General features: G+C 39.6%; 1 protein-coding gene and 1 long non-coding RNA gene across 3 annotated transcripts in view; one reads left to right on the forward strand and one right to left on the reverse strand.

The window, feature by feature from the left end:
• The first annotated feature begins 215 nt into the window (after positions 1 to 215).
• Positions 216 to 1,344, forward strand: LOC106092967 (uncharacterized). The gene is made up of 2 exons (XR_001222271.2): positions 216 to 797; positions 957 to 1,344. It is a non-coding gene; the product is annotated as an uncharacterized LOC106092967 (long non-coding RNA).
• A 35-nt stretch (positions 1,345 to 1,379) lies between these two features.
• LOC106094268 (uncharacterized) overlaps positions 1,380 to 12,978 on the reverse strand; it is a 131,099-nt gene continuing 119,500 nt past the window's right edge. The window contains exons 3-5 of one of the 2 annotated variants that reach the window (XR_009397406.1): positions 4,081 to 4,308; positions 3,735 to 4,017; positions 1,380 to 3,676 (exon numbers count right to left, since the gene is read on the reverse strand). Coding sequence is in view for 1 of the 2 variants with exons in the window: in XM_059363996.1 (XP_059219979.1) it covers positions 3,724 to 4,017; positions 4,081 to 4,308 (522 nt within the window). In the remaining variant the exon portion in view is untranslated. The other variant, XM_059363996.1, reaches the window with a different exon arrangement.

Here is a 12,978-nt window from a genome sequence, read left to right on the forward strand (position 1 = left end):
GGATGAATCGGTGTGTAAATGAGGCACTACGTTCGTATGTGCGGGAAGATCAACGATGTTGGGACGGATACCTTAGCGCACTTAGAAATAGTATACATCAATCATTAGGAAGAACACTATATCAAATTGTTTTCGGGCAGTCTATAGTAACACATGGGGATGACTACAAATTGTTAGCCAATTTGAATCTATTAGCTGACTCGGATACAATGCTTGAACGCCATGATAATTTTTCGCTTATAAGAGATAATGTAAAAGGTTGTCTTAAAAGGGCATATTGCAAGAACGTTCGTAGTTACAATTTGCGATCAAGGTATAAGAAACTTTCTATAGAACAGTTGGTGATTCGTAGAAACTTTAGCCAGAGCTCACGTATTGGATATTTTAATTCGAAATTGGCTCCGGTTGGAATACAGGCAAAGGTTTTACGGAAAATTGGTTAAGTGAATTACGAGTTGCAAGAAATTGAAAGTGGAGATATTGGTGTGTATCACGCAAAGGATATTTGGACATGATATTACTAATAGATTCAAGCTAGAGGATCCACCTTTTACTGATCCAGTTCCTGGGTTTATAAACCGGAAGCTGTATCTGTTTTGTGAGGCCATGCCGGTACTTGTTAAATTGAAATATTTTATTTTAAATTAAGTATTTATATTTTTTGTTGCTATGGGTTTTGTTATTTCGTTGCCGGGGGAAAAAATGTATTAGGGGATTGTTAGAAAAATTTGGAAAGGAGAACGTTGGATAAAACTGAGATACGAAAATTTTCGGATAATTCATTGAACAAAAGAAAGGTATGCTGATTTAATGAATTTAAGTGATGGTCGCATTAATTTGGAGGATTAATGCAAAGGGAGACAAACGATTCCAAACTTGAATCTTACAATATTTCATGAAATATCTTCTGCCATAAATATCTGACGATAAATTGGGCTTCAATGAAAAATTTTAAGAGCTTCCGGTCATTGGATTGGTTTCCGACAATATATTTTCGAAGATTAACGCAAAGGAAGGCAAAATTTACAATATTCCCTAAAATATTTCCTGTTTTACAAAATCCTTATGGCGTTAATTGATGGCGAATAATTGTTTAATTTTGGCAAAATTGGCTGATTACCTAAATGAATGTTAGCTGCAGAAATTTGAGATTTATTTTAATGTAGACTTGGAAAAAAAAAAAAAAAACAATTCTGGAGGATGCAAATTTGTATATAAGAAATTCAGATAAGGAATAATATAATTTTAAATAGAATATTTTGAACATTTACCACTATTTTTGTACACAGAAGAAGACTTTTGTGATCTTTGAATTGGTAAATTTTTATTTAACTACGTTTTTTTTCAGAATTGGCTGGAGACTTCAGGCCTGCAGTCGGTGAGGAATTTTTGCAGCTTTGGAGAGTTTTTTTTTAAATTTGTGTTTTTTATATTTATCAATTCAAAGTCCTATTAAGGATTGATACACCTAACATTAACCTTATTATGTTAATTTTTTTGTCAATTTCTTTACCTTATTAATTTTCTTAAAATAATTTATTAATAACTTTAACTAACTCCAGTTGAAAAAAAAATCACTTAAAAACTTATTTTCCATTAATATACAAATATTAATTAATTTTAATTCCACTGTAGCTAATATATATTCATTTTAAAATATCGCTATAATAAATAATAATTATTCACAAAATAAATCGTTATAATGATTATGTAAATTTTCGAAACACTTGGGAATAGGTTAGGTGAATAGGGCTGCTTGTCACAATACGAAATAGTAGCAATGGTTAGGGTGGGTAAAGAAAGGAAAGGGAAAAAACAGCACACTCTCTTTCCGCTCGCGATCTTATTAGTTCCACTTTTTTATTATTTGGTTTTAAATCGAATCTGAAGGATAATGCTACCTACCTATTTTTAAATTCTTATGTTGACGACCCGTACCCAAACTCTAAGAGGACAACGACCCCCCCACTATCCATGAGCACGGCCGGAAATCTAGGTAGCACCGTCTTTGAGGAGTTAGGGCCATAAGGTTGGGGTTCGTTACAAGTGCTACCAAAACAATACGTGCAAAATTTCAGTCAAATCGGACGAGAATTGCGCCCTCTAGAGGCTCAATAAGTCAGGACCCAAGTTCGGTTTATATGGCGGCTATATCAAAACATGTACCGATTTGGCCCATTTACAATACCAACCGACCTACAATAATAAAAAGTATTTGTGAAAAATTTCAAGCGGCTAGCTTTACTCCTTCGAAAGTTAGCGTGCTTTCGACAGACAGACGGACGGACGGACAGACGGAAGGACATGGCTAAATCGACTTAAATTGGCATGACGATCAAGAATATATATACTTTATGGGGTCTTAGACGTATATTTCGAGGTGTTACAAACAGAATGACGAAATTAGTATACCCCCATCCTATGGTGGAGGGTATAAAAATTAATAAATAAAATATATAATCTGGTTTGAAAGTATTTTTCTTTGCAAAAACTTCACTTTGGGGCGAGCCAACTACGAGGAACTAGACAGGGTTGTCGAGCGTGGTTAATGTGGTATTTGTATCATAGAGGCGATTTGGCAATAAATTCGGTACAAGTACAACATACCAACACACGGCCCTGGAAGCTTTCACATATAATTTGGCTGATGAGTAATTGTAACAAAATTGCGAAACGCGTCCCATAGTGGTTGGTGTGTAAGGAGAAGAACAGCTAATAGACAGGGTTGTCGAACATGTGAAATGTGGTATTTGTATCATAAAGTGGTTTTCCCAATAAATTCGGTACAAGTACAACATACGGCCCTTGAAGCTTTTACACATAATATGGCTGATGAGTAATTGTAACTAAATTGCGAAACGTGTCCCATAGTGGCTTTCCTTTTCCATTTGCAAAGAAAATGTTCGATCATTGAGCTCGTCCGAAAGAGAAACAAAGAAAAATTATAAAATTTAATAATCTGCGCCCTAACAGGAAAAAAAAATTGGATTCCAAATATTACCTTCTTTCTCAAAGTTTCGCAAGATAAAATCGTCTCCGATTTCATTTTGAATAGAATTTATTCAAATGTTACCTTTAGTTCACCCCTGTATCTTTCAGCTGCTTCAATTTCGTCGTGTCTTTGTTGAAATTAATAATTATTATAATCGTATTGATCTCTCTGAAAATTGTGATTTCGTTAAAATATAGTCTATTCTACACCTCAATACATAGTTTTTTTATTTAATCTAAAATTTTTACATATTTGTATTGTATATAGATTAACAGCCTTATTCACAAACAGTTCTTATTATGGGCTTAAAATCTATTTTAACTACTATACACTTTTTGCTTAATAAACTGATTTTAAAATTGTGTATTCACAAACACATAATAACAGTCAAATAACTATGAAACATTTTTAGAATTTTTTGAAGTTTTATCTGGCAATTTATGTATTCCTTGTTGCAATATGAGCAACATTGTAGCGTTCTTCCTTTTCGTTGTTAGTGCGGAGGAGAGGAGTAAATAGATAATGCGTCAACTGATATCCTGAATCTCCAAGTAAACGACCCCTGAATACTTTTTTTTCAAATCGTTCCTTAATAGAAGATTCATTAAATATCCGACAATCATGAGTACTTCCTCTCCACCTAGCAACTATGTCGCGAATTTTCAATTGGGCATCACACACTACCTAAAAATGAAATTCTAATTTTTTATTATGCTCCTTCGATTAGTAAATCACCTCACACCTGTACATTCAGTGAATAGAATCCTTTCCGGTTTATATAATATTGGGCAAGATCTCCACCAGTTTTTTTTTATTTTAACATGAGTTCCATCAATTGCTCCAATAACGCCCGGAAAGTTTCTAATGGCCTTAAAATCTCTCATTATTACGGCTTGCTCTTCGAGAGATGTCGGCATGTTTATGTATTCCATACCATGACGAGCCAAAGCGCGAGCAACTCTATTGCATATTCTTGAAACCGTTGGTTGGGCTAATCCGTGCAAATCTCCCGCATCATCTTGAACCTAGAAACAGGATTTTGCCAATAAAAGGATTAAATTTAATCATTTAACAACAAGTAAACAAACCTTTCTGCGACCCCAACAACGCAAAGCAACCATAACTTGTAGTTCGGCCGGAGTCCCGTGCCCTCTTTTGCTTAATTCAATATCATTTTTTATTAGACCAATAATTTTTTTTGCCGTTGATTTCTTAAACCGATATTTGGCTTTAAAGTGATGGTCCGGAATAGAAAATGGATCAACTCTTTCTTTGTAAACTCGTGGACGTCTCCTTTTAAAAGTGCTCCAATCTCCCTATAAATTTCAAAAGAATGAGAAACAAGTAAAAACGCATTAAGTTCGGCCGTGCCGAACTTTGGATGTCGTGGCTCTAAGTACAACTCATTGCTTCAAATTTCATCGACATCGTACAAAAACTGCGGTCTTTATGGCCTGAAGACCCTAAATCGGTCTCTATGGCAGCTATATCCAAATATCGTCAGATTTTGCCCATTCAAGAACTTAACTTGCGTATAGAAGAAATACGAGTCTGTGCAAAATTTCAGCTCAATATCTCAATTTTTAAAGACTGTATCGTGTTCTTAACAGACAGACGGACGGACATGGCTAGATCGTCTTAGATTTTTATGACGATCAAGAATATATATACTTTGTAAGGTCGGAAATGGATATTTCTATGTGTTGCAAACGGAATGACTAAATAAATGAATCCTATGGTGGTGGGTATAAAAATACACGGATTTTCATTCCTTTCGCTAGCCGCTCAAAATTTTGCTAAATATTCTTATAAGTTTAAGTAAGCTGCCATATAAAACAATCTCCTAGTTTGCCTTTTTGGGCCTTAGAAGGCGCATTTATTATACGATTTGGCTGAAATTTTTCCCATAGTGTATTGTTATGACATTTAACTATTATGGGAAGTACGGTACATCCTCCGAAAAAGCTTCCATAAACCGTTTTCCCGGTTAGATTATTTGAGCCTCTAGAGATGATCTTTTGATAACATGTAACATGGTCAATAACGTTACATAGCGTATATACAAATCGGTCTCAGCATTTGAGGTGTCATTGACAAAACTTGTCAATTGCAATCCATGGTGGAAGGTCTATAAGATTCGGCCCGGCCGAACTTAACGCGCTTTAATTTGTTCTATACTTACTTATTTCACCGATTACATTAAGTGCATCCATTTTTAAATTTATAATTTAGTCTGTAAAGATTATGTTTTCTATATACTTAAGAATGAATAAAAATAACAATCCGGGAACCAAAAGGACTCGAGCTTGAATTGGATTGAAGGAATGTGTGGCCCATAATGCACAAGGTTTTGCACCTGTTTGGCCGGCAATACCATTCCCATGATCAGACCAGCATAATGTACTATTAAATATAACAACTTAGTTCTTCGCAATTGACAAAACTTGTCAATTGCAATCCATGGTGGAAGGTCTATAAGATTCGGCCCGGCCGAACTTAACGCGCTTTAATTTGTTCTATACTTACTTATTTCACCGATTACATTAAGTGCATCCATTTTTAAATTTATAATTTAGTCTGTAAAGATTATGTTTTCTATATACTTAAGAATGAATAAAAATAACAATCCGGGAACCAAAAGGACTCGAGCTTGAATTGGATTGAAGGAATGTGTGGCCCATAATGCACAAGGTTTTGCACCTGTTTGGCCGGCAATACCATTCCCATGATCAGACCAGCATAATGTACTATTAAATATAACACCTTAGTTCTTCGCACAAGAAACTATATCTTTATTTTGATTATCTATAACAATGTCGGGGTTATGTAATGAGAAGTGCCTATGATTCCATTTAGATTTCTTGAATTAAGCAGAAGTCCATTTGCTGTAGCTCACCTATGCACACTTGAAAGGTATTCGTTGATTTTCGTAGTGCACCCACCAACCTTATGTACGGAACCACTTGTATAAAGTTGCACGTCGCCTTTTTTACATTCTGGATGTCAAAATAGAATTGATAAGATATGTGCAGTATTGTAGAATGTGGGGTAGCGCATTCCTTATTTACTTACGATACTATACAACAGTTTGTCAGGTGTAACAAATCTGAACTCAAAATTAGGGTCCTCTCCTGGGACATTGTTGAATTCACAAAAAGAATGATCAGTATGTAGATCTGGTATGTTGACAAAAGTTTCATCCATATCCCAATTTTTCTGTCTGTCGGAAAACTAATTTTTGGAGTAGTATTTTGCCTTCGCAGAATTTGTATATCCATTTTCTCCCTTCCTGAACGAAATTCCTCTGCAATTTGTAAGAGCTCTATTCGTAGAGCCAATTAACTTAACGTACATAATCATTTTTCTTTGCATAATTAAAATTGTTGCAATCGAGGAAGAAAAACGTGTCCATAGTCTCATATACGGTAAAGTCGCTTGCAAGGAAAATAAGGTCGTATTTTGAAAAGGTTAGATTGAAAATAGGGTGCGTATATTAATCCGCCCCATGCCACTATGGATATACACCTTAGCCAGTAATCGGCTTATCGCCAAAATCCTTAATTGTTTTCCATATCGCTCCCCTAAGTTGGTTTATGTCTGGTATTGCGTCCCCACCTACGTACTGGTGTCTTTTAGCAGCGAAAGCCGGGCAATGACATTAAAAATGATCCAATGTCTAATCATCTTACCCACATGACCTACACATGCTATAACTTGCCACACCGATTTTGCTATTCTGACCTCTTCTTACTTCCTCTCAGCAATAGCCTCGTCCTCTCACGATCCGGATCCCCCCATAGGATTTTCGCCGTCCTACCGACCGACTTCCGACCTACCGACTGTTGCGTTCATCGCCCACGCCCTTAACTAGGACTGCGTCGACCTGAAAGGCTTTGCGTTAACCAAGTTTATTGACGCCAGTCGTCTGGTCTTCACCGACAAATCGTCTGCCCTTTCATTCCCCCTTACTCCGTTATGGCCTGGCACTCTAACGATGTGAATTTGCCATCCTCAGAGAAGGTGCTGATCTCCTTCTTACACTGCAAGACTGTTCGTGACCTTACCGCACTGGTTGTTATCGTCCTTGTTGCCATTTTACTGTCCGTAAAGGTGTTCAGACTCGACGTCATTGCGTTAGCACCACATCACCTCACGCATTCCGTGATCACCCGGTTTTCCTCCTGCAGGACCGTATTATGGTCAGGCAGTCTAAAATAGATCTCAGTCCTTGGGTTCTCAATGTAAACCCCAGGCCCACTCTGTCCTCTAGCTTTGATCCATCCGTGTAACATAATCTTCCAGATGGCAATACTAGGGTACCGTCTATTAAGACTGTGCCGATGGCAGCAGTGCCAAGGTTCATCTCAGGTATTCGATCGGAAACCTCTTCCTTTCCTTCCAGGTTTCCTATCGTCGCCTAGATTATACCGCGATACCTGCTCCCAACCTCAATCCATTCTCCCATCGCCTTAAGTCTTATAGCCGCAGTGGCTGCCTCACACTTAATCTGTATGTCAATAGGTCGGATATCTAGAATAGTCTCCAGTGCCCCAGTGGGTGTGATCCTCATCGCTCCGCCTATGCCAAGACAACATGTTCTCTTAACCTTATGTATGGTCCTTATGTTGCACTTTTTCTCCATAGCAGTCCACCAAACTACTGAGGCGTAAGTAAGTATTGGTCTAATCACGTTCCCTTAAAGCCAGTGGACTATCCTCGGATTCAGGCCCCATTTCAAGCCTACGGCCCGTCTACATAGTGCCCAACATCTGTTAGCCTTCTCAGTACGCTCCTGAATGTGACACTTCCAATTCAGTTTCCTATCCAAGATCACTCCTAAGTATTTGACTTTGTCAGTGGTGCGTCAAATTGACCTTCGGCGTCCTCGTGAACAGGAATATTTCAGTCTTCTCTGGGTTAACATTGAGACCCCTGGGTCTAGACCATTCATATGCCATATGCAAGACCTTTTCGGCCCTTCTGCAAAACTAGTTCGGATCCTTAGCGCTTAGAAGTTTTATAACATCGTCAGCATAGCAGACGGGTTCAGATCCCCCCGCAATCAGCATTCGTAATTGGTTATTTATGGTGGTGGAGTGGCGATAAAATGCTTTTTTACGACGTGCTCTGTTATAAAATCTTCGGACTTCTTTAGGTGTTCCTCTGCTCAACTCCTTTAGGTCCTCCGGATCTCCTTTAGTTGTTCCTCTGCTCACCCATCTTTTTAGATCCATAAATCCCAAGCCTGTCGTACTCCGTCTTTTAGTAAGTAAGTTATTAATAAACTTTCTTACGGTAGAGTTGATGCCTAGAAACTCCAATTCCTTCATGATTGACGTCGGTTTTACTTATCCATATCCATATCCATAACTTATCCATATCTGGTGATCTCCATTAGCATCACTTTCTACAATGAGGCTCTTCTTCCCCACAGAAGCGGTTTCAACCGGCGACTTAAGGTTTGAAGGCGGCATCTCTGAATCGTGGGCCATATATAGGGAAGCCAACCAGTAATGAGACTTGTTTATTTCATGGTTGGCTACTACTAAATCTTCAGTGCCTTGCGATGGAAGAAGAAAAACATTTAGACTACTCTTTGCTAGAATACAAGCTATGTGTCTCCCATTTCCCGTACCCTTGAGTAGTTCAAATTTCGGAATTCTTAGTCCACAAACCACTTCTCCACGCTACCATGAGTCCGGGATAAGAATCACGTCAAATCCCCCTGCCATCAGGAGGACCTTTAGTGCTGCCGAAGAGGCACTGTAGAAACCACTGGAGTTCATCCTCACAAGATTCATTAGAAATTGCCATGATGAGCTTTCGTACGCATCCAGGGGCAGGTGAGAAAGCTGTGGAACCACTCTTCCTCAGGACACTTGCGGTGTGGACGATTTCTCCTTAAATGCTCCACTAACTGCTGCCGTCGAAGAACTTTCTGTGTTCCGTGCGTCCCCGCTGGCAAAAATCTTGATCCCAGTCCAACTTTGTGACCCACCTACACAGGGCTTGTGGAGTCCCGTTTCTATGTCATCCCCGTCTTCTCTCAATTATGGCAGGGGAGTTTGCAGTCTCCTGAAATCCGACAGACTTTAGCGATATGGTCGACAGTTCCTCAGGCAAGTATTCAGCAACAACTGCTGAGTCGTCTCCTGATCCCCCAACCCCACCGCTGAAGGTCTATCAGTTTCAACTTGTTGAATCCGTAGGATACAACCTATTCAGACTTGTTGAGGTCTGCGAGACAGCAGGAGTTTTGTACGAATACTGCATGTCTCAGGTCACCATCAGCCTCATCCAAGCATGTTTCATTGGTCGAGAAGGAATTTCTTCCTTCTTGACTAAATCTAGTGCTGCACCTGGCCAGATCTCACCAATCTTATTTTGGCGCACAACGATACATTTCAATTGAGCATTGATCCCCGAAGGCAATTAGTCTGTATCGGCCCCGATACCAGCCTGCATCGTCAAAAACTGGAGGAGACACAGGAAATTCCGTAAGGTCATCGGAATATACTGATGACAGTCCATTGACTATCCCACTCCAATTATTCCCAGGTATGTAGCCCTGTTATTCTCCCTTGTCGACAACTGCCATCACCAAATTGTCCCTAGCGACATAAAGAAAGTTTCTTGGACCCATCTTACAGTTGTTCGCTCTAGTTCTTTTAGGCATTGGATGCCCTCCAGGTGACCGCAGCCTTTTGGCAGACTGCGGCGCAGTTTCCGAATCTAGACGTGTAGTCTTTAGGGTAGGCTGTGCAGCGAATTCCCGAGCTCAATTTAAGCAGTCTCTCTTCCTATTTGTGAGAGCCTTAGGATCACTCGCACCAAGCCTCTCAATAAACCTGAGGAGAAGCTAGCTATGCGAACACAGGTCGATCAGGAATCATCTCCACAACCATCAGCCAATTACCATCCTGCAGTTTAAGGAGGATTACTCGAAATGGCAGACATTTGCAGACATATTCGGGAAGTAGATACGGTATTTGAGGCGAGCGTGACGGGAGCAGCGGAGAAGTTAATTAAACATCTAGAGCTGACCAAGTCCAACTATGACTTACCAACATGTCGGGCGATTGCAGGTCTGTCAAGGACTTTCATGAGCCGAAAGAGTGGGATCCACTCTTAGTCCATATCTTAACAAAGAGGATGGACAAGACTACTCTTGTGTTGTATAGTAAACTCAAAGAAACTTTAAATAATGGATTATTTCATGAGAAGCTTGAAATGTCATTTTTAATAGTTATCGGTGTTCATAATATTGGGTTGCCCAAAAAGTAATTGCGGATTTTTCATATAGTCGACCTTGACAAATTTTTTCACAGCTTGTGACTCTGTAATTGCATTCTTTCTTCTGTCAGTTATCAGCTGTTACTTTTAGCTTGCTTTAGAAAAAAAGTGTAAAAAAAGTATATTTGATTAAAGTTCATTTTAAGTTTTATTAAAAATGCATTTACTTTCTTTTAAAAAATCCGCAATTACTTTTTGGGCAACCCAATAGTAAGCACACAGTGACAACTGCCTCAACAGCAACACGGAAATACAAGATGTGTAAGGGGATAAAGTATGGTACTTTATATTATTGCTAGCAATTTTTGGAAAAGACAGCATCGGGAACATTCAACTGGTAATTTGTGCCTGAACTGTTTTAAGTTGACCATCAGTCGAGGACATGTACAAGTAGGGCATGTCAGAAGTGTCAACAAAAGCATAATACACTATTGCATTCCACCACAAAGGAACCAGGTAGAGAGTAGACGACGGTGGTCCAAAACCAGCAGTCGCAGACGGTGGCATCGCCAAAAGGGAACCAGTCATACGTCCTATTAGCAACCGCTCGAATTGCCATCAAAGCAAATAATGGAAGATGTTGTGAGGTTAAGACGATTCTCAAATCCGACTTACAGATTAACATTGTGTCCGAACGATTAATGCGGAGGTTGTGCATTGAGCCGATAGAAGCATCTCTCTGCATCGAATACGTTGGCGGAAGATAAAAAACAGCAAAACATCAGGTCAACGTGGACCTTGAGTCACATCAAGCAAATATCGAACGTGCCTAGAAGCTTTTGTGTTGCCATCCCATAGTTCCACCGCAACCAAGCAGAAGTATCGACGTCTCGTCATGGCCGATTCTATTCTCTGGAATCCGAACCAGATCCTTACTTCTACAACACGGGCAAGGTCGTCGAATTGCTTGGAGAGGAGTTTTAGGTTAGGTTTAAGTGGCAGTCTGCCATCAAACTCGCTTTAAAAAGCCCAATAACTTGCAAATGTTCACATCTGCTAAATCAGACAGGTTCTCAAAGAAATGAGAAACTAAAGTGGAACTCCTTCTGACTGCTAGTGCGGGACTCACACACTAAAGGTGTTCTATAGTCTGACCTGGCATAACGAACACAATGACTGAGACATCTGTTCTAGCCAATGATAGCAAAGCAGTAGACCTTTTAAAGTCTAGATTAGGCAACATAGTTTTAGAATATCCACAGCCACCTCTTTGTGACCATCTTTCATTCGTTGTCCTTTTGGCCTGGTCCTGAAAACTTAGCTTACGTATCGCTACAGGCATACCCACAGATTCCGGTATCCCTGGAATGTGTAGGGTAGTACCTAGTCTCGCAAGTTCGTCCGCTTTACAGTTCCCTGAGATATATCTGTGGCCCGGCACACAGAACAGGTGAATTTTGAATTGTTCAGTCATCTTGTTGAAAGATCTACGACAGTCGAGGACGGTTTTTGTGTTCATAAATGCCAATCGTCGTAATGACAACAGCAGTATATACCCAATGCATGACACATAGTCTAAACCCCCAACTTTTGCCAATGGCTCTCTTGGAGGTGCATAGGGTAAAAGTTGCCTTTCTAGCCTTTTCCAAAATGTTGGATTTGAAGTTAAATTTCCTGTCCAGCAAAACACCCAGGTATTTTGCGCTTTCTGCAAATGGAACATTATCTTTACCCAAGGACACAGGTTCCACTGTAGGCAACTTGTATCTCCTGCTGAAAAGAACTACTAGACCACTTTCGTCATAATTGACGTCGGTTTTACGTTATTGAAAGCACTTCCAATGTCAAGAAATGCTACCATTATATATTTCTTGACACCGAGAGAATCCTCTATGTAGCCGGCTAGTTCGTGAAGGGCTATGTCAGTGAATTTGCCTTTACTATATGCATGCTTCTGTCGCTACAGGCGATCTTTGCCCTAAGATATGTTTCTATCAACCTCTCAAGAGTCTTCAGCATAGAGAATGACAGACTAATAGGACGAAAATTTTTCGCCTCAGATGTATCCTCCACGGAGCTGCAGAATTCTACCCATGATTTGGTCTGAGCCTTTGTCAGCTCGCCGTTATATTTTCTTAGCTCAGCCTTATAGTTGTCCCAATCTTATGGTGCTCTTGTGCTTTTGCTTTGTTGAAGAGTTTTCTGAGCTCTGGGTTCCACCATGGGCATGCTGACACAAGCGACTCATTCAGGGCCTTCGTTATCCGCTTGAACACTATGTCTATATGTTTTACTTCGACCTGATTTTATCACAAGAAATTAAAATATCCAAGGAGCTCCCTGTATTGAAAAATTCAAAAATAGGATCGATTAGCATTGGAAGAGTTTAGGCGGATTCAGGAACCATAATATGTGCAGTTTTTGAAGAAAGTGAGCGAGCCAAGGAGGACTTGTTAAGGAGTTTTGGGAGCAAGATGATGATGGTGAGGACCAGAAGTTGACGCTAGCAGATGAAAAGTGTGAGAATCAGTTCAACCAATACACAACGTTCAACGAAGACGGCCAATTTGTAGTACGATTGGCGTTTTCCGATGATTCAGAGAAAATAGCCGAGTCGCTTAATATTGTTGTGTCCAGGTTGCTGGTCTTCGAGAGCAATATGCTAAATTCATGTAAGAGTGAAGAGAGATGCACGGCAGCCATTACTACATTCCGCACCATTGTGTGCTACGACCAGATAGCAGCACAAAAAA

Source organism: Stomoxys calcitrans, chromosome 2, assembly GCF_963082655.1.
Source record: "Stomoxys calcitrans chromosome 2, idStoCalc2.1, whole genome shotgun sequence".
Lineage (NCBI taxonomy): Eukaryota > Metazoa > Arthropoda > Insecta > Diptera > Muscidae > Stomoxys > Stomoxys calcitrans.